The following is a 25,845-nucleotide window of genomic DNA, read 5'->3' as shown; positions in this document are numbered from 1 at the left end:
AACTCTTGTAGTACAAAACTGTTTATCAATAGCAATTGCTGGATTTCTTTGTAATAAAGTCATGTGTTAGGCTTCCTATCTTCCCAGATCTTTCCTCATGGGAGTTTTTATAAATACTTCAACAGTTATTAATGAGTCTGAAATGAGATTTTTCCTCTTCCTGTCTGTCATTTCTCTTCCCTTGTTTTTTGGTCCCAGTGCTCAGGTCAGGGCCCCGTCCCATCACTGTGATCCAAGAGCTGAATGGAGTTGATGGGAAAATGTTCTTCCGCTAAGGCTTTGAGTTCCAGACAGGATTAAATATTTTAATACTTTAGCCTTTGAAAATGTCTTTCTTCATACAACTTTCAGTGTATCAAAGAGTAACAGTGTTGATGAAAGGTTGGGATTTTTTTCTTAATTTATAATACAGATAAAGATTTAACTTTAACAGCAAAAATGCCATCAAATCTGAAATGTCAGATTCTTTAAAAATTTGCCCGGTTGACTTATCGAGGGGGGCTGATCTGGGTGAAAGTTCATCTGTGACTTCAAGCCAACCCTGGGCTGAGACACAACTGGCAGCACTTCCTTGAAACCTTTATTGAAAGTCCCGGTGCTTATGAAATAAAAATGTCATGAACACAAATTAGCAAGTTGTCATTATCGGAGAAAAATGGCCTCATTCATTGAGATAGAGGGATTGAGTTCAGATGGAGTCTGCAGCCTTTGGGTTATGAATGAAACTTGAGATGTCTGGAGGAGAGACATGAGAGAGGTCGTGAACAGTGGGTTTAATACTCAGGATCTGGCCGGGGATAGCTGAATGTTTTTGAAGTTATGAACAATTTGAGCTCTAATTAGACCAAATTGCTTCCGAATGTTGTCAGTCGGACGAAGTCGGGCTTTTGAATTGCTGTCCTGTCCTGGAATGCTCGTGCTCGTGCTTGCATGTGTCCAGCAAATTTGCATGCATCGCATGCAGATGTGATTGTTGTCATGTTTTGACATTCATGTTAACCTCTGGACTGAAATCTAGATGCATGAAACTTTCTTTATTTCCACTCTCAAAGTCTGTCAGAAACATGCGCGCGCACACACACACACACACACACACACACACACACACACACACACACACACACACACACACACACACACACACACCACACAAAAGAACACATGTGGCACACAGATTGATTTACTTAGTAGAGGGAGGAAGACTTTATTCACTGTTTGTTATTATTTGCTTTTTTAGAAAGCTGTGCTTTTTGCTCCAATCTTTTGTTTGGCCCGTCTCTGTAGCTCAAACAGATGCAGGGTTTTCCTTCAGGCATGTGTACGTACACAGACAAGTATGTACATTCTTGTGTGTACGTGTGTGTATAACAGACTGACGGGAGTGGGGCAGTGTTAGAGAGAAACGACTATGCATATATATTTAATTTAGCACACATGCACACACTGCTGAACTTGGCTGCCGTGAGGGGCCTGCGTCGTGATGCTAGACAAGTTGAGCGTGGGAGAGTTCATAAATTCTTAGTAATGGGACAAAACAAGATGCTAGAAGAGTCGTGTCTTTCTGTCACTTTTTCCTACTTAGTTTTCTATTGTCTCTTTTTTTTCTTTACTATTTACATGGTTTTGTTTTAAAGTTTAAAAACACTTTGGGTCTTTTCGCAGTGTCAACAAAATAACATTTGTGTTTCATTGAAAGACCAAACCACGAACGATTGAGCAAACAGCATTACCACAGTTTGTAACTTATTCCTCCTGTCCAAAAACTGCTACAAACACATCAAAAAGCCTTTTTGTTGCACTGAGTAACAAGTCCTAGCATCCTAATGAAAGGGAGCATTGTTCATCACCTCAATGTTCTGCTGTGAAGCCACACTATTCTACAAAATATTTCTTAACCTTTTTTTTTTTTTTTTAACTATACGTTAAACCAAATACTTAACTTTAAATGTAATCTTGTGGAGGAAAGGACTTCAGCTTATCTGATTGTCATTTTCTTTTCTTTGGTAATACCAATGGATATTTAATAATACACTTATTGTTTCAACTGTAATTCGGATTGATTTAAACGTATTTCAGAGCTCACAGGCCTTTGTGTATAAACGAGTTTGGAGGTCATGTGCTGTTTGGGTGCTCGGAACATGAATAAATTGACGTGGTGTTTAGTCAGAGCCAAACGGGTCACATGAAGATGAGAGATCAAAGCGTAGCTGATGGGCTGGCAAGCACAGACTGAAGGAGAGACTGACAGGAGGACTTAAACTGGGCAAAGAGAAATGAAGACAGATGGATGAGAATGGAGAATGGACTTGAGCGCCGACCGGCACACAGCATGCTCAGTTTGACCTACTTTTTTTTTTTCCTCCTTTTTTTTCCCCCCATTTTTCTTTTGGCTTGTTCTACTCTTTGCCCCAATCTCAGTGAGACTCTTTCATGTTGCACAAGGAACTAATAAGGGCAATACATCTACAGAGTGACTCCCAACAGCCACCGGCACTGATTCCTATCTTCCCAACTCACTCTGTCCTCCAGAGCGAAGCTTTCTCCGTGTCTCCCCGTCACAGCCTTGGCTGGCCAACCGTGCAGTTTACCTTTCATCTCCACTGTGACAATCTAGCAATCTACTTTTTTTTTTTTTAATGAATGCTTTATTAAGTTTGGCGCCACTGTATAGAACTTAATAAGGGTTTCTTCCACAAGAGAAGCCATCATTAGGCTGTGTGTGATTGAAAGGACGAACATCGTATTGCTGCAGTGGTTTCAGCATGAGGTCATTGTGTCTGATCTGTGAAGTGCATTTAAAAAGATTATACTTTTTTTTTTTTTTTTGGCAAAGAGGCAATATGAAGCCAAGGTTGCTTTCTTCTTACATTATATCTATTTGAGTGAATCTGAGTTTCATTTTGACTGTTGTTTCAAATGAAGAAGATGCTCCATGTTCCAGGAGATGCTTGTGTCGTGTTCTATTGAGAAGTTTGTCGTTGGTAAATATGTCTTTGCAGAGTCACCAAAGGCTGCATAGTCTAAAATTGAATTTAAAATGCATTTTTAAAATTTTGTTCCTCACCCAGCATCATTGAGGTGTAACGCAAACTAGGACTGGTAAACACACCAATTAAAAGATTGACGTGAGCCTCAGCATGTCGACTCAGTGGGTTAGCATATAATCACATTAATAGATTCCACTACTCTCACTAATTTCTTCTTGAAAGAAAAAGGCATTTGCTGTAAGGTTTGACCTGAGCATGTTTAACAGGATGTCTAAAATCGATTTTCTGAATTTTTTTGTTCCATGTGTTTTTGATGAATCGCAGCAAAACTTGCTACTTGTAAGCTCTCTTTTTTGTAGGTGGTTGTTTAATGAAAGACGTAAGTACGCCAATTTACAAGGAAGTATTTAATGACCAAATGAGTCATCTCGCCAAATTTATGATCTAATCTTGTGCCAGTTTGTTTCCAATTGCATCTTTTTTCCATTTGTTGTAAAAAAAAAAAAAAGTAAATTTGAATTAGAAAACAACGCTCACTGCCTATTTAGACTATGTTGTAAATATGCTTTCACCAATTAAAAGGAACCTGTCATTTATGCTTTTAATCTGTTTTCATTTACTGCTACACCAGATGTGCTCGAGGAAGTGATTCACCACTTGAACGTTTATTCAATCAAATCTTAAGTCAGCCACTGATTAACAAAGGGCTTATGTCATTTCTCCAACAACAGACTACAGGACGGGGCCATGCTTCACCCAGGTGAACAACCAGATGTGCCAGGGCCAGCTTAGTGGAATCGTCTGCACCAAAACTCTCTGCTGCGCCACTATCGGCAGAGCTTGGGGACACCCCTGCGAGCAGTGTCCCGCCCAGCCGCACCCCTGCAGACGAGGCTTCATTCCCAACATCCGCACCGGAGCTTGCCAAGGTCAGATTGTCCTACTTCCCTTCTTGTGCAGTGTGTCTTTGTTTCAGCTTCATGTTAACAATGATGAAGAAGTAGAGGCATTCAGGTACTCAAGTATACGCTCAATCACACTGTCACAGCAATAAACAGTATAACCATTACTTAGTCCATCGTCAGCTCAACTGAAATTCCTGCAAAACAACTTCCTCAAACTAGTGCTAACAACTCCTGGAGTGTTTACATGTACACAGCAGGCCAGATACATGTTTATGTTGTTCTGTTAAGGGTTACTCGGCAGGAGCTGTGCACATGCATCTTCTGTATCCATCAGAAAGAAGTGGGAAGGGGTTGTCAGTAAACAGTGTGCAGATTGAAGTGTTTATTGGCTCAGTCCAAACAACCTTGGTAACAACCAGCGTGCATTGGTTGGCGCATCTGTCTTCTTCACAATCAAGATAATCGTTTGTGTCTGCTTAAACCAGATTTAGTATGTACACAATGACCGATGTCACCTCATGATATATTAATGGTTTACTGTCACAGAAGCCTTTTGAGGCTGATTTAAGGGTGTAAAACCACCTTTATATCTAAGATTGATATTATATATCGAGCCTGTGAAAACTGTAGGATGCTCACACTTAACCTAATCCCTTAAGACTTGATTTTGGCTTCAAGTGATCACATTTTAGAGTCAGCTTCACAAAAAAACATGACATTTTACCACAAGTGGAGTTTGTGTGCACAGGATCAAGTATTTTTTATTTATTTATGTTTTTGTCGATCAAACAGTAAACTAATTGTATTATTCATTCATTCATTTGTTTGTTTATTGTCACTTTCACACCGAGAGTTGACAATGAATGTATTTGAAAGGAGACTTAGAAACATTTCACATCAGCCAAACAACACACACATCAGAAGAAAACAACACTTGCAGCAGTCTTTTTAGAAGCTAAAGGACTGATTTGTGCATCTGTGAGTACATGCTAGTCAGTTGTGTGTCGCTTGGAGAGGATCCAGGGAGCCCATGGTATATTAACTGACTCACAACAAATTCACGAATGCCCTGTGATCGCAAAAGATAGTCTGTCTTGTGCAGCAAATACGCAACTATCACTACAGTCGAGAAGCTTTTTAACTTAAAGCCATGCAGAAAACTCCCCCAGCCTTGCCTCACCTCGCTTTAGGGGCTTCCTTACTTTGGCTGTTAACGCTGATGAAGCCAAGGTTTGGAGGGCGTGGTCAGTGCTGCAGCCAAAGTAGCTGTAACCTCCACTGGGACATTTACCATGGGTGGATGGGCAATCTTTCAGTGCACACAGAAACTACCAGCATATCCACACGTCTTGTGAGCAATTAATGACATCTCTGCTTTCACTTTTCATTTTGGGCACTCGCTTTTATGTAGCCATTCCAAGTTTGTGAACCTTATGAAAAGGCTATTATAACTCACTGGAGTTCCTATACCCACACGAACCGCCTAACAGTATTCTTCATGCTTTTGTGGTCTCAAACAGTTAAAAGGTATAGACATAACAGATCCCAGAAGGGTCCTCAGAAAATGAGGTAAATATAAACAAAAACTCACCTCAGTTTATCAACATTCCTGCTGCTGGTGTTCCACAAACCCCTCAGACTAGACTGGACTCCCTCTGCATACCTCTCCAATAACCTATGGCTGTGAGCAGACTAAGCAATAAGCTTGCATCAATATATGACACATGTGGAGGTCATGTCCCCTGTTAAGTGAGCCCAGCCAGTCCCCCTGTTTCTATATAACCCTCTCACTTGGCTCCACCCAAACATCACCTCAGGCAGATTAGGGTGACTGATGTCTTCATGTGGCCATACAGGAATACTCTGTCTGTCTGAGGCTTTCATCTTACATTTACCACTTTATAAAGGCACAGTGTTTTAACAATAATAATAATAATAATAATAATAATAATTATTATTATTATTATTATTATTATTATTAATGATAATAATAAAGTTTCATTTGTGTACCTGATACCTGTGCGGTGATGTTGCAGTTGATATGTGTGCAGTTTGAGGGTTTAATCATGTTGAAGCTGCACATGTGCTGAAATCAACTGCGACGACTGCCTATTTGAACTCACTCGCGTTTTTTTCTTAACTCCAAATGAAGCTATTAATGACCTAACATTTACTGTAGCATAGCATTGTATTGTAATAGTGGCAACTATTACAGAAGCATTCTTTTATAAAGTTACATATTTAGTTGCAACCACCACATTTCTTGGAAATAAGCATAATACTCTTAAAAAATACAGAACTGTAACTAGGTCTGCTGTGTGGCGATAAACCCCAATCCATCCTGGTCCATGTGTGAGTCTCCATACATTATTTATGAAGGAAAAAGAATAAAAGTAATACATCTGGCTTCGGTAGCTGAATTGTATTTAACTCCAAAACTTCCTGTCTTTTTGTTGGCGCTGCCAGTTTGCTCATATGTTTAGCTGTAGGTAGGTCAGTGTGAGACAGTAACTCAACCTTGTGTCTCGCATCTCTTCTGTCTCTTTCTTTTATATATCCGTCTGTGCTTCTCCAATCTGAATATCTTTTTCCTCTCATCTTCAAGTTTTTCCCCAATTTTTCTCTTTCTCGCTCTCTCTCACACTCACACACACACACACACACACACATACACACACTGAAAACACTTAATAGTCAGGAAGCCTAGAGCAATGTCTAGTTGGCAGCAGTACAAAGCACACATGACTGTGAATCTAAATGTAAGGACTGCTGCACTCCAGGCTCCACATCAGGATGTTGGCCAGTAGTCCCCATTTTTTTTCTCGCTCTGCCTGCCTCAGAACCTCCCTTAATCCTATTCAATACTTTTAGGTTTTCACTGAAAGGACCAGCAATTCAGTGTTTTCAGATCCTCAGAAAAAACTTTGTGTGTGTGTGTACATGTAAGGTGTGCATGTGTATAGCCACACAGTTACTGGTTAGTGCTTTCACCTCAAAACTAGAAGGTCATGGGTTCAAATACTAACCAGGCCTGTGTGTTTGGAGTTCGCATGTTCTCTTGCATGTGTGTGTTGTTTCTTCCAGATATAACTATGTAAGGGTCATCGGGGATCCTGAATTGCTCCTAAATCTTTGCACTCTCTTCCTTCTCTTCGCTCTTTATTTTTTTGTTATTGTTGTTGTTTGCTTGTCTGTTCACTTGTTTGTTTCTTTCACTTTCTGCCTCTTTACCTGTCTTTCTGTCTCCTGTCAGGTCCAGGAATATCATGTACTCCAAATAAATAAAATAAATTAAGAAAGCATGTTAACTTCTAAGTATAAAGCTCCTCTTGGAAGGGCTAACTTGTCAGGCACATACCAGCAGCCAGACCTCCATTCTGCTGCTTCCGTGACAGGATGAATTGAGTGTGAGTGTGTCTGGTTGTCTGTCTCTGTGCTTGTCCTGCGATGGCCCCATATTTAGCCAGGATTGGCTGCAGGGTCCCAGTAAATAAAGCAGTATATAATGTGTCATGTTTGTGTATGTTTGCAGACAACAGTGTTTCAGCAACAAATTATGAGCCAAAATTGAACTGGAAAGATGTCTTGAAGCATTTTAAACTCATATGAATGTTAACATTAATAAAGCTGTGTAAAAGTTTGACTCAGAAGGGTATCGGTTGATGACAGTCATTGAGTGTGTAGCTCTAATGCCTGTTTTTCTTCTCCTAGATGTGGATGAGTGCCAGGCAGTGCCAGGTCTGTGCTCTGGAGGCAACTGCATCAACACTGTGGGATCCTATGAATGTAAATGTCCTGCTGGTCACCGTCAGAGCGAAACCAATCACAAATGTGAAGGTGAGTCTGATCAGTAAAAATGCTACAATCACAAATAAGCACTTTTAATAAAGACTGAATAATTTATGGACAGAATTTTGACAATGCAGTCCTGCCATCTTCATACAAAGGCCAACAAAGTCCTGTGGCTCTATCAGTAATAAAGTGGACAGAAACACTGTGGTGGGAGCTTGATTCAAACACACTTCCTTCAATAACAGAAGCCTTTAAAAAAAAAGAAGGTCACAGGTTGCTCCCCGCCTCTCCTGCTGAAGTGTCTTTAGCAGGAGAGAGAGTGTCTTTCCAGAAAAGGAAAAAATAAAGCCACTGAGATTCAGGGAAATCTGAGTCCAACTCTCACAATCGTGTTTCCTCACGCCGGATCACAGTTTACGACTTTTTGTCGTAAACTGTGACTTTTTGTTGCAGTGAATACTCCCACTAAAGATTTTGCTCACAAATCCCCATTTCTTTCTGTAAAGAGTAATGGTAAGAAAAGAGTCTTTTTCTTTTTTTTTCAAAGTTAGATTTAGGTCAGCGTAAATAAGATTTCATCCACTGATATGACACAAATAAAACAAAAGCCTTAAAATGCTGTCAATATTTTGGATGCAGAGCTTTATTTTTTAATTGAAACAATGATGACTTCAACTGATCTTTATAAGAACTATATGTTCGCTGCTGTTAGTCTGTTATGTGTCAACGGGAACTTAAAGAACAACGATACGTTCGTGGTTAAAATGGTCTGGAGATGTGCACGTGAACACAGGCGTGCACGTGGAAACACATACATGTACACGGCAGAGTGGAATTTAAACAATGCCCAAGCTAAGCAGTCTGAATATCTGCCAGGCAGGGGTTGTTTCTCTTAAGACTGGAGCCAACGTGTTCCCTGTCTTCTGGGGGGATTAAAGAAACCTCCTAAAGTGCTTCTGCCGGATGACATTTATTTTATTGAACAAAAGCCCTGCTCCGGGGGCTGCTATGTTTTATCAGTGTATGAATTATTATCTAAATCCCATTTTATTAGCTTGTAACAGCGTTAACAGCTGCACTAGCTTCAGTGAGGCTACAGCAGTTTATATTTGTTAAAACTCGTGATTTCACTTTGGATTTATGAGTAACAACTACTGTGATAACACACCAGAGTATTATTTATATGTCAGTGAATAAAGGAAGAAATGGGGGTAGGACTTCACTGAATGGACCAGAATCTGAGATCCTGATGTGCGCTTTTGTCACCTCAGTTCAGGATTTAGAGATTTTCAGTGAGGAAGAGTCGAGCTTTAGGTGTGGATTGTGGTTTAATGGAGCGAACAAAGGGAGAAGCAGTTACTACAAACCCCAAGGACACGCGGAACTACGGCTGAAACTCCTGTCTTCAGGCCACAATCCTGAGGCCATGCTCCTCTGCATCTGCTCATGTTTCTGGTCATATTACTTCACCACGTGGATCAAAACTGACCTCTGATGATTGTGTGGCAGCAGAGGAGAAAGAAAACAGCTAATTTCCTCAAGCACTTGGAGTTATTCGAGGTTGAAATGATTCTAACATCTAACAACCTGCTTTCTTTAACAGCTGTACATTTTGTTTAATTTTATTTTAGGTGTTTAAAGTGTTTGTTGAAACATCCTTCATACAGCTATAGAACTTTGACTGAAGATTATTAAATATTCAATGAAGAAGAATGAAAGTTATTGGTATGAGCATGAAAAACACGGCAAATGTTCCTTCAACAGTAGACAGAGGTTTAAGATGATTTAAATGTATAAACCGCCTTTCAGTTATCAGAATAATTGTCTACTGACCAACAAAGAAATATCTTCAGTAATCTTCAGTCAAAGGTATTTATTTACACTATTTTCACAGTCAGTCAGTATGTGTGGTGAAAACGATCTGATCTTTCTTCACCCATGTATCTCCTGACCGATTACACCTGTTCCCTTCCAATCACCTTCCTCGCCTATCGGCTGTGACACCAAGCAGAGTGTCTGAGACAGCTGTCAAATCAGCCAAACTACAATCAAGCAGACGTAAAAAATGTCTTTTACTCCAGTAAATTCCCTTTTTCTTTTCCCCTTTTACATGCATGTTATTCCTGAAGCCCCCGTTTTTTAAAGGTTTTTGATGAGTTATTTAGATGAATAATTTGTAACTGTGGTGACCACTAATGTAGTTTTTTTATTCTCATTGGTGTAATTATCCAAATACAAAGCTAGTCATTACAATTTATGTGACTTATGATAACTCTATAAACTCAAGTATCCTTTAACTGAGAAAAGTGTCTTTCTAAAGTGTGCACTGATCTTGACAGTGACTTTTACAATTGATCACATAAAACTGTGAACTCTCAATTAAAACCTTTTTTTTCACATAAAGAATTTTTTGAACAAAGCGACAACATCAGTTTTGTAATTTACAAAAACACACAGTGACAGCTGTTTGGAAATGACTGGGTTAGTCCCTCTGCAGACCTTCTTTATTTCTTCCATAGCATGTATGAGACAAAACGCCAAAAATAGCTCAATGGAGCCTGAAATGTGATCTGTGTATGTGAATGAAAATGAGACTGGTAATCTCTGGATTGGAAATATCTGACTTTTTTTTTTTTTTGGAAAGCATCTTTAATATTATCTTTTTTTCTTTTCTTTTCTTTTCTTTTCTTTTTTGCAATAGCAAAAGTGAATTCATGTTGGCTCTGGCATTGTTCCGTCTGGTTTGGCAATGGCATTTATCCATTTGACTCATGCAGCGTATGCAGTGAAACACTGCATTGTTTGCACGGCTCGTAAAAACAAAAGAGCGATTGTGACGTGCGCCTTGAGTCATGGATCTGCAGGAAACCCATGTTTAGTGAAATTTTACAAACAATCAGAGCAAGTCCTTTGGGGAAAGTCTCTTTTTTTCCATCTGAAATGCCGTCCTTGCTGACACAAAGAACCTCACAGAGAGCTTTCACAGTAAAATTACTGAGGTTTTGGAGCAGTTAAGATTATGTGCACTTAAGATATTATCGGCGTCTGATCATTTCGGGCACAACAAGGCACCTAGTTTCATGGCTGGCTTTTGCTTCAAACTATGCTTAACAGTCTTCCCTTCTTTTTCTTTTTTTACCCCCGTCCCCCTGCTCCTCCCATTTCAGCTCTTTCTACATTGCCTTCCATTTTCCTTCCATAAATACAGTGTTCTGGTTGAAAACCAGCTGTTAGGGCTGAGCAGAACTCACAGACACACACACACACACACACACACACACACACACACACACACACACTGATAAGACAAAAAAAGGTCACTGGTTGAATTATATCTGTACAAAAATCTATTTTCCCCAAGTGATGAGTGTCATGTGTGCAGTTTAATGCTAGGGAGACATGATGCTTGGTTGTAGACATTTATCCAGGTGACACACATTTCCCTCCACACTTACAGGCAGTCCCTCGGCGCTCCTCCTGCGTGGAGTAATGTCTGGCATGCTGTTGCTGCTGCTGACACAAGGTTTATTTGGCTGGGCTTTTACAGCCTCACCTAGGCCATCTGCCACTGCTGTCAGACAGGAGTCAGCAGGAGCACAACAGTCCCTCTTAACTCGCAGCGCTGGGTGTTACTGCACACTGAGGTGCAGACACATACAAGCAGACGCTGGATATACGTCACACACTCTGAGAGAGAGAGAGAGAGACACACACACACCTTAAACTATCGCAGCTAAACATACAATGCATGCGCACGTGCACGCACACACACATACACACATTACCACATGTGCCATGCCTGCTCTAATGCTGTAATTATACCCTGAAGTGGTGCAGTAATTACATAAACGTATAAATAAGTGTGACACATCATAAAAACTGAATACCTTCTGGTACTTTACTTTGGGTTACCCCTGTCATGGAGCAGAGAGGCCCCCCTCTCACAAAATAATATGACTTAATGCTGTCATAAAGCGCACCGCACCGAGGTGGGCCCTGCCAAGCACCGTGCCCAACGTCTCTCAGACCTCAGTGACGTGTCTGATTTACGCCATGGGAAACTTGAATTGGGTCAGCCTGTTCCCCGCAGCCCCTCAGCCTCTTTTGATATCTAGGTAGACTTGTCAGTTGCAAGCAATCTTAAGAGACTGAAATTTAGATTAAAATTTATTTCATTGAACATTCAGAGTAATAGTCTCTTTTGTTCTTCTAGAAGTTGCTTTAACTTTTACCAGCCGGTGAGCGTTTTTAGTACTTATTCTGCTGATTCATCTTTTTCAACTTGCCATTGGTTTCATGATGATGCTTTAAATAAGCATAACGATTTCAATCTCCAAAAGCCTTGTTTGGAGTTCCTAACAAGTTTTTAGTACTGCACATTTTAGTACTGTTATGATAAGCTACACTGAATCTCAACACTCCAAACAGTATTTCTTATATTTTATGACTTTCCGGACAGTTCACCTGTTGCTTTGAATTCTTCATAAAGTGGAATAAGTTGCTGAAATATGGTATTGGTTTGAATTATTTAGCTAAGTCAGAGTAAAAAGTACTAACTTTGAGATGTAATCAAAGTATCCATCCATCCATCCTTCTATACCGGAGCTGCTCCCATCTGCCGATGACTGAAGGTGGTTTATTCTCTGGACACTTCAAAGGGAAAACACCTACGCCGACTGACATTTCGGAGTCACCAATTATGAGTGTCAAATTTATGATCTTGGACTGTAGGTGGAAACCAGGGGACTCAGAGGAAACCTACGCTGGCAGTCTGCACCTAAACCCACCCCAGTCTGACCCGGAATGAAACCACAACGATCACAATTTTCGCTTTGAGGAAAGAGTAGTTATCATGACGCATTGTGCAGATCCACAATACTGTAGAAATCAGTCCTTCAAACGACATTTCTTCAAGCTGCTTTTGTTTTCCAAGCCAAATGTATTAGATGTTGGAAAGACAATATGCTGCAATTTATTACTAGTCAGGAAGAAATGCAAATGTTACCCATACGGTGACTTGTTTCAAGAAAGGTTAAATTCAGTCTTGAATTCAGAAAAGAGTAAAAACTACAGATAGAAAGTACAAAATTAAAAGCAGGGCAGCTTCATTTGTATTGCACAGTTTAGAAACTATGGAATTCAAAGTGCTTTACATTAACAGACATGTGCATTTGGCAATGAAAAATGTGGATCAAAATGAGAGAAAGATGATCAAAACAAGAGCAGATAAAAAATGAGCGGTCTGACTCGGGTCCATGATCACACTGAGATTTCTGTCTGTGTCACTGTTTTTTAACCGAAGAGACTGAAGAATAGCACAGACTGTTAAACTCTCCTTTTTAGCTCCAACAGCTCCCTTTTATCTCTGTTAAACTGAAGAAAATCCTGACTGACCTGTCAATACACTCAGTGTTTTTATTGGACCATATTTTCCTGGTGAGAGAGTGATACCAGTCTGCGCACAGCTATGATAGAACATATTGTTGTGTAAAATCTTGGCCTTTGGGAGCATGGAGTGGTAGAAAGGCCTTGAGGAACTCCACATGTAATTTTGTTGAGCTCAGACTTAAAATCACCTGTTGACACAGAAGTTCTTGTTCTTTCAATGGGATCCAAACTCGCCTAGTCTGTGCCAGAGTGAAGCAATTGCATTTTAGTAGGCTCATGATTCATTTGGTTCGTTTATTTCAAACCTCGGGATGAACTGTTCTGCCAGCGTAATAAACTTTTACTGAAATGTGCTACTGCACCTTTTAAAACAAAGAAATGTGAAGCATTTGTGACCCATGATGGGACACGCTGAACGATTTATGATGTGTGTTTCAGATATCGACGAATGCAGCACCATTCCAGGTGTGTGCGATGGAGGAGAGTGCACCAACACCGCTGGTAGCTATGTCTGCACCTGTCCACGAGGATACATCTCCAGCACAGACGGCTCCAGATGTGTGGGTGAGTCATACACAGATAAACACACTTTTTCTCTCCTTCAGTTTCGTATTTCCTTACCCCTTGGCCAACTGAAGGCTTCACATCTGGCTGATAACTCGTCTCTCGCCGTCGCTGTTTCCTGTTAGTGGAGTTCTGATGAGTCAACCTGGCCTGCAGACCTATGGTCACATGTGCTGAGGAGAAAATCTTGCACGCACTATTTGCTCTTGACAGTATTAATCTACTGTAGTGTTAGTGCCCCTGTGACTCATTCAGCACAAGCAGACACAAATATAGTGCATGCCAAACTGACATGTCCAAGGAGACACTGCCAGCTGTTATTGTGTTGCTGAAATCCTTTCTTTTTCTCTCCTCATTCATGGCAGTCACAGTCAGCCTCAGCTAGGTGTTAAGATGGTATGTCAATACTTAAACTGGAAATGTGTAGCCTGTGGTCTGCTTTGTCTTTCACTATGAAACTGTCATCCTTCTGCAACTACAAAAAGCTACCGCACACAGGTTCTGGGTTGCTACATTGCTGATACACTCGTCTTTTCAGTTGTTCTACTACCTTCTTCCATGAGTCTTTGGTCATCTGTTGCAAGTAGTGCTATATTCATTCACACGTCTGGGTAATCTAGATATGCTAAATTTGCCTGTACAGACATGATTGTGGCAGGAGGCAAACATACCCAGAGAGAGCCTGCACTAGTAAAAAGAATGTAAATATGGCGGGGATTTACAGAATCAGAAAGATGAGTGTTTCCATACTTTCAATAAAAAAATATTAAAATTCAACACTGATAAAAGAAGAGAAGAAAACAGTCAACTTGTGGAGGAAAATGAGAAGAAACAGGATGAAGAAATGAGTGAAGATGCTAATGATCTGCTTTATGTTTTCTTTTAACAAACTGCTTTTGAGACTAGTAAAAGACAAATAACCATAAATGATTGGCAGTCCTGTTTGCTTGTGCTCGTGAGTTTGAGAAACCTGGATTAAAATTTTCCGCAGTGCTTCAATCACCAAACTCCAAGCCTCTCCATCTTTTATTTAATGTGTGTTCATACTCGTGCTTTTTCTTTTTTATACTTTTATCCTCTTTTCTCCCACTCCTTCTGAAGTGATGTATGACTCTCTGCTGTATTTCTATCTTTCTCACTTCATCTTTCTTCTATATAAATCTCTTCAAAGTTCATTTTGTTCAGTTTCCAGCTGTGTGATTTACAGGAGAATACCTCACCGTGTACATTCCCATTTGTTTTTGGTCTATCGCCTGCTGCTTTTCAGGCTTTTTTAGTTTTAACAACCAAAACTGAAACTTTCCTGCACTCTGATCCCTCTTATCTTAATTACTGTGTCCTCTAGATCATTTTTCTTCAGCTCTTATGACGTCCGGCTTCTGGGCTTTGCTTCTTTCAGCTGTGGTTTCCAATCGCTCGAGTGCAGTCAACTTAAAAAAAAGTTCAATGAAAGTATAAAACATACAAAAAAAGAAGACTTATATATAGTATATAACAGGTGCCAAGCACAATCTTTGTAAATCCCTTTCCACCTCAGCCACACTCCCAATATAGATGTGGTTTATAATAGGAAGAGAAGAACATCTGAGAAAAGTAAGCAACTCAAGAATAGTTGAGATACAATTATCCATTCAGATATTATAAAAAACCGATCCAGAGTCATTTATTCAAACCAGCCGTCTATCTTTATGACCAGTTTATTCAACTAACGATGGAGATCTGTAGGCCTGACCTTAAATAGGTCACTAGTCCATTATATCACACACACGCACGCACACACACACACACACACACACACACACACACACACACACACACACACACACACACACACACACACACACACACACGGGGATGAAACCCATACAGACTCAGAAAATCCCAGAATTGAACCAGGTCTGGTCGCTGAGATCCACAGTACCACCCCGGCTCCTCCATATGCACGAAATTAATAAATGAGAAATTTGTTCCACCGGAATGTAACTGATGCACTCTTGATTGAATGTCCTGTATGTTTTTTGTTTTTTTTCCTCTCAGGCTGTTTATCCAGGGAACACAAATTAAATAAAAGAAAGAAAAAAAAATCCTTTTTTATTATATTGCTATATTTTGTTTGCATGGCCTTGCTGTGATCTGGCATTTGTTTTGTTGGATTTGTTGTACTGGGGTGAACTAAGCCAGTGGGACCTGTTGTGGAGGGGGTCTGACAGTAATCAAAGCCTAATGCCCCGTCACATGCTAAAAAAATGAAAAGAAAAAAAAAAAGACCTGTCCAGTCCGTCAGGCTGTGAAAACACCTCACCAACTGAAAGCATATGCTCGCTGAGTGAAGCAACACTGGTGAGCACAAGCCACAGTCTGGATCTAATTTAAGTCATCATCGTGTTCATCATCACATCCCCCCCCCCCTCAGACCCCCCTCTACCGTGCATTCAGCATGATCTTGGGAGACTTTTTTTTAAGGTTGTGATTATGTTTTCAGTTTTGATATTTGTACAAGTATGTCATATATATCACGAGAATGCAGCATGTGTGTTTTCCATGCATTCTTGTGGGTGTGTGTGTGAACCCATTGTGTCTTGATTTGTGTGTGTGTGTGTACTGTACTGTACTGTACTGTTTGTGCTCGTAGACACAGCGCAGCTCCTAATGTTCTATCTAATTGGTAAGAATTGCTCCACATGGAACTGATTAATTCCAGACTGCTGGCTCATTAGTGAGTTAATCGACTCAAGCTCCTCCACTGGCCCCTCTTTCACAATGCTATTTTTCTGCTCTTGGTTTTCTGTAGTTACACTTAAAACTGTCCTTCACTTATGCTGCTGCCTTTCTAAACTGATGTTTCTGCACCCTCTTGTTCTGTTTTTTTCTCCGCTGTGTATTTTCCTTAAATGTCTCGAAACCTGAGGTCTTCTCCTCTATTTACTCTTTACACAGACACTGTTTGAACCTGAACCCCCTTTCTGACCCGTTGACCTGGTCCTGGCACACTGTAACAAATGAGACCCCTCCCTTTTGGAGGCCCGTAAGATGCCTGTAGTTAACAAACACCCCAGGCAACTTTTCCTACTGCTAGCCAGTAAACAAATTTCCTTTCCTTCCACTGTAAAGAAGCAGCCAAATCATTTGACTTAAAGCAATTGGCTGTGCAGGTTTTACATACTGATTCAACTCAAATTTGTTCTAAAATGTTTATGTTCTGTACTTTACGTATCAGTGTGATTTTGTCTTTTTGCAGGTTAAACCTTCTGTGACTACAGTCAAATTGCGCAATTTTTATCTCTAAGAAAATATGAAAAAAACACGTATACTGTCTTCTGAATCATGTGATGATGCAATATTTCATTTTATAGCTTTAATAGCTTGTGCTTTAATTTATCGATGCAGTTGTTCACACTTATTTTTAGTGAAACTTGTGAGCTGTGTTGCGGTCCTCATGCTGTGCATTTCTTCCTCCCTCAGACCAGCGTGTGGGAACCTGTTTCTCTGCTCTGACCAATGGCCGCTGTGCTGCCGAGCTGAGTGGTCAGTACACCAAGATGCAGTGTTGCTGTGACACAGGACGCTGCTGGGCTCTGGGGCAGATCCCCGAGATGTGCCCTGTCAGAGGATCTGGTGAGTATGAGTATCACACACAGGAGACACACACCCTGGTTTTACATTGAGATGTAGTTTTACATATGTTGAACATAACAAATTATGGAAAGGACCAGTGGGAACTTGAACTTCAGAGCATTTTCACCTTCCCCCTCCAGTATTAAAAACCTGGCCATCTCCACAAGACATTATCTTGAACACATGGCTTTGTGAATGGTTCACAAGCAAGTTACATTTAGCGCGCGATGTAAAAGTAGACCAGACGGACCCAGTGGGAGAGAAGCTGCTTTGAATTTATGCTTGTCTGTATGACATAGACGCAAGAGCATCTTTAAATCTGGTGAGCATGATGTAATGAGAAAGCCCAAACAATAAAAATATGGAAAAGATTTGCTCGAGGGTAATTAATAATCATCCCATCTCTCAAACTGGAATTAAGAAAAGTATTTGTCTGCGTGAGATTGTGCGATCCACCTCTCATCTATTGTAAAATGATGTGCCTTGTTCACCGCTAAACAGAGATGTGTGTGTGTACATCTGTGTCTGCATTTTGAGTTGCTGTGACTGTCAGACTGAGTGGAGAAACCCATCTATGGCCTTTACTATAGGACACTATATATGCATGTCTATTAAACATGAATGTGCACACGTAAATTTATTACCAAGAAATTGTAATAAATTTTAAGAAGAATATACAACTTGGCCTATAAGACCAGACCCAACCTTTATATGCACATTTTTGTTTTATTAGGTAAAGTACATATTTTGAAAAAAAAAAAAAAAAAAAAAAAAAAGTTTCCTCATCTTTGTAACAACTTCATGTCAGCTGCTTTTTAGGAAAAAAAAACTATGTAATTTTTCAGTACGTGCAAGTCACAGCATCAAGTGGTCGGTCTGATTTATTGTACTATTCATATAAGCTATTTTTCCTGGCTCACATTAAACACAGACTAAAGCTGTTTGCGTACGATGAATTATTCCCTGTTGTTTCATTTTCTCTTGCAGATGAGTTCAGGCGCCTGTGTATTGTCGGTGTTCCTCAAGGACACGGTCTCCCTCATGGCTACCCTAATGGACACTTTCCCAACAACAATGGCAATGGGTTCAATGGATACGGATACAAGTTCCCCAGTGTACCAAATGGTAACGGAAATGGAGGCATCGGTGGCAACGGAGGACCGACGCACCAACACATTGGTTGGTCAATGTCTAAACCTGAATGAGTCTGAAATAACACAGAACTCAATTATTTAGTCAAAGCTCCTGCAAAAGGTGCGTGTTGTTTATTGTGTTTGCTTTGTTTTGATTGTCGCTGTTGTGTATCCGTAGGCACTGTTTCTATCAATGACACCATTGATGTGTGCAAACATTTTACCAACCTGTGTCTGAATGGACGCTGCATCCCAACACCAACAAGCTACCGCTGTGAATGTAACATGGGTTACAGGCAGGATGTTCGTGGAGAGTGTATAGGTAAGTCATGCGCTCACACGCAGGACACTGTTGTTGTGCTTCTCTTTCTGGTTTTCTGGCGGCTCTCCTCATGAGGACACAGTGGCTGTGTGTCAGCACTCTGGTTAATCACATGCACTGTACTGCCATCTTCTGCCAATTTAGGGAACTTTGTACTTTGTGATGTCTGATGCACTCATGGAGATAGTCGGTGTTTGATATGTGTAGTTAAAGGTGATCAAACTTGTTTTCTTCTTCATCTTTTTTTTTAGATGTTGATGAGTGTGTGAGTAACCCATGTATCAATGGAGACTGTGTCAATACGCCTGGCTCGTACCACTGCAAGTGTCACGAGGGATATCAGGGAACTCCTACTAAACAGGCCTGCATTGGTATGTCTGACTAAACTATCACTCTGAATATCATCTCTTTTCATTTGTTAAGTGATATATATGTAACTGACTGAGCCCAAAACGAGACAAAAATATTGTCAAGGTTTTTGGGGCTCCAAGGTCATTTTCATGGCTTGAAGGACAATTAACAGGTTGTCTTTGCTTTTTTTAGATATTGACGAGTGTATTGTGAATGGAGTGATGTGTCGCAATGGCCGCTGTGTCAACACTGAAGGAAGCTTTCAGTGCATCTGCAATGCTGGATTTGAGCTCACTCCTGATGGAAAGAATTGCATCGGTAATTTGCAAACTGAAAACGTCAGTCTTCACCTGCATAGCACACAGCTAACTTCTACTCATGGCTCCCCACAGATCATGATGAGTGTGCCACAACCAACATGTGTCTGAATGGCATGTGTATCAATGAGGACGGCAGCTTTAAGTGTATCTGCAAGCCTGGTTTTGCGCTTGCACCCAATGGACGTTACTGCACCGGTATGTGTGATTTATGAATTACAAACCCAAACAGGCAGTTTCAAAACTGTTGGCAGTTCTTGCTTTCCTTATTCTTTATATGTATTGTTGAACGAATTTGTTCCTAAAGTCTGATTATTTACAACTCCCCCAGGGTGGTATTACCACATTCCACATAAATTGAATATTCAGGAGTCCCTGATGAGTTATTTTCTTGAACCTTTAAGAAAACTGCCTTTCTATTTCAGTCAGTCTTTATTGTTGGTCTGAGAAATATTGTATACATGTAAATTTTACCAAATGCTATCAAATGACAAAGCAATTAAATGTGGCCAAAAGTAACTACACCTTTCGGAGAAATAATTTTTATCTTTAAAGGAGTAGTCTCGTAATGATAGATAAAGATAGAGGCAGATGAGCCACAGTGAAGTGACCCCTGTGACCCCTGAAGGCAGCTGCCTTTAAGATGAAGAAAATAGTTCAACAACAGGCTCACGAGATGCCTTTTGGGTTCGTTAGTTTAGTTTGTGATACCTGACACATAATACTTGATACGTAGCAAAGTGTTAAATGCATGATGTACTGTCTTAAACCGTATTCTCAATGAACCGGGAAAAAAATTAACTTTATTGATCCTCTATCTACATGATACATTCAGAAAAAAATTTTAATCACCCTGTAACGCACTGATTTGTGTGGACTATACTGTGCATGCATGTGCTTCATAAATGCAGTAAAGCTTTTGGATGACTTCTTAAACCATCTCTTCTTCAGACATTGATGAGTGTCAGACACCGGGCATTTGTATGAACGGACGCTGCATCAACTCGGAGGGCTCATTCCGGTGTGAGTGCCCACCAGGTCTGGCTATCGATGTGGACGGGAGAGTTTGTGTGGACACGCACATGAGGACCACCTGCTATGGTGCCATAAAGATGGGCACATGCTCACGCCCGTTTCCTGGTGCCGTTACTAAGTCAGAGTGTTGCTGTGCCAATCCTGAACATGGGTTTGGAGAGCCTTGCCAGCCCTGCCCCTCCAGAAACTCAGGTGACATCTTTGTTTCACTAAATACTGTGTATTAGAAGTCTGTGTTGTCACTGCTACTCTACGAATACATTGTCTGCAAACTGAAATTGTAAATAAAGTAATCAACTTAAGCTTGTGTTGTGTTGTCCAGCTGAGTTCCAGGCGGTGTGCAGCAGTGGAATTGGGATCACAGCTGATGGCAGAGGTGAGCATGTTCTTCATGACTGAGAGTAGCAATAAACAAATCCATTCAGTCTTTCTCATCGTGCAACATCTGATTTCTACTAGACATCAACGAGTGCGCCTTGGACCCAGACATTTGCCAGAATGGCATATGTGAGAATCTGAGAGGAAGCTACCGTTGCATCTGTAACATTGGCTATGAGTCTGATACAAGTGGAAAGAACTGTGTTGGTGAGTCAGTGTAACCTTTTCTTAAACGTCAGTTCCATGCCGTTCAGTTCAGTTTTTATTCCAATTCAATTTTATTTATATAGACCGAATAACAGTATAGGCATCTCAAGGTATTCCTACAAAAAAAGCATCTTGCAAGATGCAAGCGCAGAATGTCATCAGATGTTTTATATTACTCTACACAATAAGCTACTTATGTGGAAAGTACTGAAATGTTGTTCTCCTGACACTTAAATAGAGAAAACTGCACAAGGACCCAAATAACAATCATTAAAAAAAAAGTATTTGTTAAGGTCTATAAGTAAGATATCAGTTCTTTACAACATCTCTCTCATTTTTACTTTCATCATAAAAGTTTCTATATAGCTATATGTGCTGCGTTTGCATTTTGATATAAAGTCTCCTGCTGTTAAAATGTCTTTTCAAAGGAATATTGGATAATTTCCTTACAAATATCAGTACTGATTTTAAATCACCCAGTGGAAACAGCCACAGAGAAAAGGTCCATTAAATCTTTAAGCACAAGAACAGACAGGAGGGAGAGTCTGACCAAAAGGAAAACGAGGCTGTTGAATGCGACGGCCGTGACAGAGTGAACTAGTAACCATATGGCTGGAGCTGGACCACGTAACACACGATGAAACACACTCAAGGTTGCAACATATCCCCATCCAAGGCTTTATTTTAGAAAAATGTTTTGAAGCTGTCATTTGGTATCAGTTGGAAAATCAGTAATTATTAATGATTTTTCTAAATAGTTAAAGTATAAGATAACATCTGCGAACTTCTGCTTGCACCAGATGTTTTTATTGAGTATCTCTACATCTGGATTGGTAAAAAGCTTCTCCCACTGGCTCACAGCTTTTTCAGAAGTTTGTTGTCTTTATCTGAAAGTTTGTTGTTGTAACCATATAAGTCTGGATCTGTGAGCAAAGAATATGAATCCTGTTTCGGTTTTTCTGTTTCCTACTTTTTTAGATTTTTAAGAAAAGTAAAGGTATCTTTTGTCGACCCAATGTTACAAATAAGATTACTTATCACCAGAGTGTTTGCTCTACTCTACTTGCAGACATCAACGAGTGTCTGGTGAACCGTCTGCTCTGTGACAACGGACTGTGCAGAAACACTCCTGGATCGTACACATGCTCCTGTCCAAAAGGATTTGTTTTCAAACCAGACTCTGAAACCTGCGAAGGTGAGCGCTCCCAACACACATATGTTCTCCTTCTTCCCCAACGCAAGCACACACACACACAAGTGAACTGTGTCACTTCACTCTCCACAAGTTTTAGTCATTTGTACCACTAATAAAGGTAATTTTGAGGGGACATCATTACCAGATGTGTTTCATTTAGTTTCCAGTAAACATGTGGATCATAGACAAAGTATTCAAACAGACTCTGTAATAGCCAGATCATGATGATGAATTTGAATTATCCTCTCAGACCTGACCTCTGGTGTGTGTTTATGTGTTTCAGATATTAATGAGTGCGAGTCCAGTCCGTGCATCAATGGAGTGTGTCGCAATGTGGCCGGGTCTTTCAACTGCGAGTGCTCCCACGGCAGCAAGCTGGACTCCACCAACACCATCTGCGTGGGTAAGACCTCAGTCCTCTCAATAGCCGGAGTTAAATTAGGGCAGCGTTGTGGAGTCCAAGAAACACTGAGACACGAATGTCAGTGGGAAATAATTCGCATAATCACTTCTAATCATTTTAATCCAGGTTTACTCTCCACCTCTGTAAACAAACACCGAGGCTGTTCAAGTTTCCAGGAGCCGTCCAAAAGAATTATCATTCTCAGATGATCTCACAGGCAAAATGGCACACAACGAAGAATTATTAGATGAATACTTGCATGCATAGCCTTGTTTCACATGGAGATGATTTTACTTGTTAGAAATCTGCCATAGATTTAAAATGACATGTGGTATGTGAGACTCTGTGGAGGCTAAAAATTCCACTTGTTTAGGTCTTTGTTTCTTGTCGGGAATCCCTACATGTTAGTCCAGAATGCAGAAGTTTTGGTAACTGGGGAAAAAAAATGATTCATTAAGTAAATACTTATACATATTGTATGAGCTCGCTTTGTCAGAAGCCTACAAATTCTTCTGGTTTAATTAATTTCTGATTCAGCACTCAAAGCCTGTCACTCAGTGGAAGAGGGAAGGGAAAGTAAATAGCAGTTTACTGTTTGTGGGGGTTGTGGTATAGGAAGAACAGTTTGATAATTATGAGTCTTTCACTTCATTAGGAATGCACTTGCCAATGATTAATGCAACAATGCATGTGTGTGAGTCACCTCAGCTTGAAGCAATACACTCAGGTTTTATGGTAGATTGGGGAATTGAGGATGACATGTTCACTGTTTCAGTGGTTTATTTTGCTTGCACCATTTGATTTGAGACATTTAGACTGCTAAAGGTGCTGTTGAGCAATGTTTGAGTAGTGGTTCGTTTCTTTTACCTGTTCTAGTCTTGTATGCATTGTGGCTTTGTAGATGATTCAGTGGGAATAAAATGCAGCCAACACATTGTTTGGACTGATTTGGTGGGAAAAACTCAATATAAACGGACCTGTGTTTATTTACATGAACACTCCATGACGTACCTTTAATCATGTCTTTTCTGTTGTTTCTCGACTGTGCAGATAGCATGAAGAGTACTTGCTGGCTCACAATACAGGACAACCGCTGTGAGGTCAACATCAATGGAGCCACACTGAAGTCTGAGTGCTGCTCCACGCTGGGAGCTGCCTGGGGCAGCCCTTGCGAACCTTGCGAGATTGGTCAGTGCACAAACAATAGCCTATATACAATCACATTGCACAAAGGTTTAGCTGAAGCTACATATGTTCTGAATCAAGTCATGATTTATGGCGCTGTCGTAATGTAAACATCCTGGTTCAGAGAAAAATCTCATTTTCATTAAATATGCGTGCGCTCACATGAAATGTTTTTAACACGTCTTCCAACTTTCTGCCTCCTCAGATACTGCTTGTTCTCGAGGATTTGCTCGTATGAAAGGCCTTGTCTGTGAAGGTAAAGACTGATTTTCCACTGACAGATCTCTATCTAGCATCAATTATCAGGAAATCTTTTTTTTTTTTTTTATCTTTGTTGTTTAGTTTTCCTCTTCTCTGTGTACATTTCTTTTTGTTTAGAAGATTGTGATTGTTTCTGTCTCACTTTATTAATATGACCTTCTTCCTGTAGATATAAATGAGTGTGAGGTATTCCCTGGAGTGTGCACAAATGGCCGGTGTGTGAACACACAAGGCTCTTTCCGCTGCGAGTGCGCTGAGGGACTCACTTTGGACAGTACAGGCCGTACATGTGTTGGTAAGATGTTTGTAGAGTCATCACAAATCAACTGTCTAAACAATCTGAAACAACTGAAGCCAAAATCCATACAGAAAGACAACTTTGGTTTTGAGGGGTTGTTTTTGTGACGAATTTATCCAGATATGCGTAGTGAGCAGTGCTACATGAAGTGGCATGAGGACGAGTGCGGTGCACCGCTGCCAGGAAGATACCGTGTGGACATGTGCTGCTGTTCAGTGGGCGCTGCCTGGGGCGTCGACTGTGAAGAGTGTCCCAAGGCAGGCACACCTGAGTACAGATCCATCTGTCCCCGAGGACATGGCTTTGCAAACAGAGGAGACATCTTGACTGGCAGGCCTTTCTACAAAGGTATCATTAATCTTAATGTTTGTCCAGATGTCTTCTGAATGGTACAATAAGATGATGAAAAAAAAAAAAAGATGCATCTTTGCCATTTATTTTGCTTTTCCCCAGATGTGAATGAGTGTAAGGTCTTCCAGGGTCTGTGCACATATGGAACTTGCAGAAATACCATCGGTAGTTTCAAGTGTCGATGCAACAGCGGCTTCGCACTCACTGCTGAGGAGAGGAACTGCACAGGTATTACAGAAAAGGCAGACCAAGTCGCTCTGACTACAAATAAATAATGTTTATTGTTACACATCACTTAAACTCAAGTGAGGCTGAATTTTCTTTTGTCCTTGTGCTTCAGATATCGACGAGTGCCGCATCTCCCCTGATCTTTGTGGTCATGGTACATGTGTCAACACGCCTGGCAGTTTTGAGTGTGAATGCTTTGAGGGCTACGAAAGTGGGTTCATGATGATGAAAAACTGCATGGGTAAGACCAACACAATGACATGCTCCTATAAAAAGAATATTAATGTACATGAAATCTATTCAGTCTATTCTTTGAATTCTTCTTGCTTGCTTTTTATGTAGTTTTTAAAACATTCTTGCTTCACTTGTCCTCTTGTTTTTTCTCTCGTCTTATTCCTTTATGGTGAACAGACATTGATGAGTGTGAGAGGAACCCCTTGTTGTGCCGTGGAGGAATCTGCCTGAACACAGAAGGGAGTTATGAGTGTGAATGTCCCACTGGACACTCACTGAGCAGCGATGGGTCGGCTTGTGAAGGTGAGCCATGCAGCTTATCACACACACACTGCCTGTGTATTCACACAGTGGTAAACTGTCAGCTATTGTAGTGTGTCTCCATATTTAAAGCTCATGAGTTAATGCTTCTTGTGTTTTTTGGGGGTCAGATGTGAATGAGTGCCAGTTGAGCGACAACTTGTGCAAGAATGGACAGTGTGTTAACATGCCGGGAACCTACCAGTGCTCCTGTGACACCGGCTACCAGGCCACACCAGACCGACAGGGCTGCGTTGGTAAGTAAATCTTATTGAAAGAAATGTGTGGATGCAATGAAATGGCTCATCCCACAGTATGTTTTCATTTTTGTGGATTCAGAGTGTAGCGTTTGCATTCTCCTTTGTTATTTATCAAAATAAATTAATTTTTGACTTC

At 40.5% G+C, this 25,845-nt stretch overlaps 1 protein-coding gene across 1 annotated transcript in view; it reads left to right on the top strand.

Annotated features, from left to right (window-relative positions):
* fbn2b (fibrillin 2b) overlaps window positions 1-25,845 on the top strand; it is a 71,519-nt gene that overhangs the window by 30,629 nt on the left and 15,045 nt on the right. The window contains exons 7-28 of the mRNA XM_030083473.1: window positions 3,719-3,916; window positions 7,604-7,729; window positions 13,511-13,636; window positions 17,099-17,251; window positions 18,239-18,430; window positions 18,563-18,706; window positions 18,958-19,077; window positions 19,250-19,375; window positions 19,450-19,572; window positions 20,326-20,601; window positions 20,732-20,785; window positions 20,869-20,994; window positions 22,064-22,189; window positions 22,473-22,592; window positions 23,643-23,780; window positions 23,983-24,033; window positions 24,208-24,333; window positions 24,457-24,684; window positions 24,790-24,915; window positions 25,028-25,156; window positions 25,327-25,452; window positions 25,581-25,706. Of these exons, the coding sequence (XP_029939333.1) occupies window positions 3,719-3,916; window positions 7,604-7,729; window positions 13,511-13,636; window positions 17,099-17,251; window positions 18,239-18,430; window positions 18,563-18,706; window positions 18,958-19,077; window positions 19,250-19,375; window positions 19,450-19,572; window positions 20,326-20,601; window positions 20,732-20,785; window positions 20,869-20,994; window positions 22,064-22,189; window positions 22,473-22,592; window positions 23,643-23,780; window positions 23,983-24,033; window positions 24,208-24,333; window positions 24,457-24,684; window positions 24,790-24,915; window positions 25,028-25,156; window positions 25,327-25,452; window positions 25,581-25,706 (3,060 nt within the window). The remainder of the gene's footprint in view (window positions 1-3,718; window positions 3,917-7,603; window positions 7,730-13,510; window positions 13,637-17,098; window positions 17,252-18,238; window positions 18,431-18,562; window positions 18,707-18,957; window positions 19,078-19,249; window positions 19,376-19,449; window positions 19,573-20,325; window positions 20,602-20,731; window positions 20,786-20,868; window positions 20,995-22,063; window positions 22,190-22,472; window positions 22,593-23,642; window positions 23,781-23,982; window positions 24,034-24,207; window positions 24,334-24,456; window positions 24,685-24,789; window positions 24,916-25,027; window positions 25,157-25,326; window positions 25,453-25,580; window positions 25,707-25,845) is intronic.

The sequence above is a fragment of the Salarias fasciatus genome, chromosome 23, assembly GCF_902148845.1.
Source record: "Salarias fasciatus chromosome 23, fSalaFa1.1, whole genome shotgun sequence".
NCBI classification, from domain to species: Eukaryota; Metazoa; Chordata; class Actinopteri; order Blenniiformes; family Blenniidae; genus Salarias; species Salarias fasciatus.
This window is presented reverse-complemented; position numbering and strand designations above follow the sequence as displayed.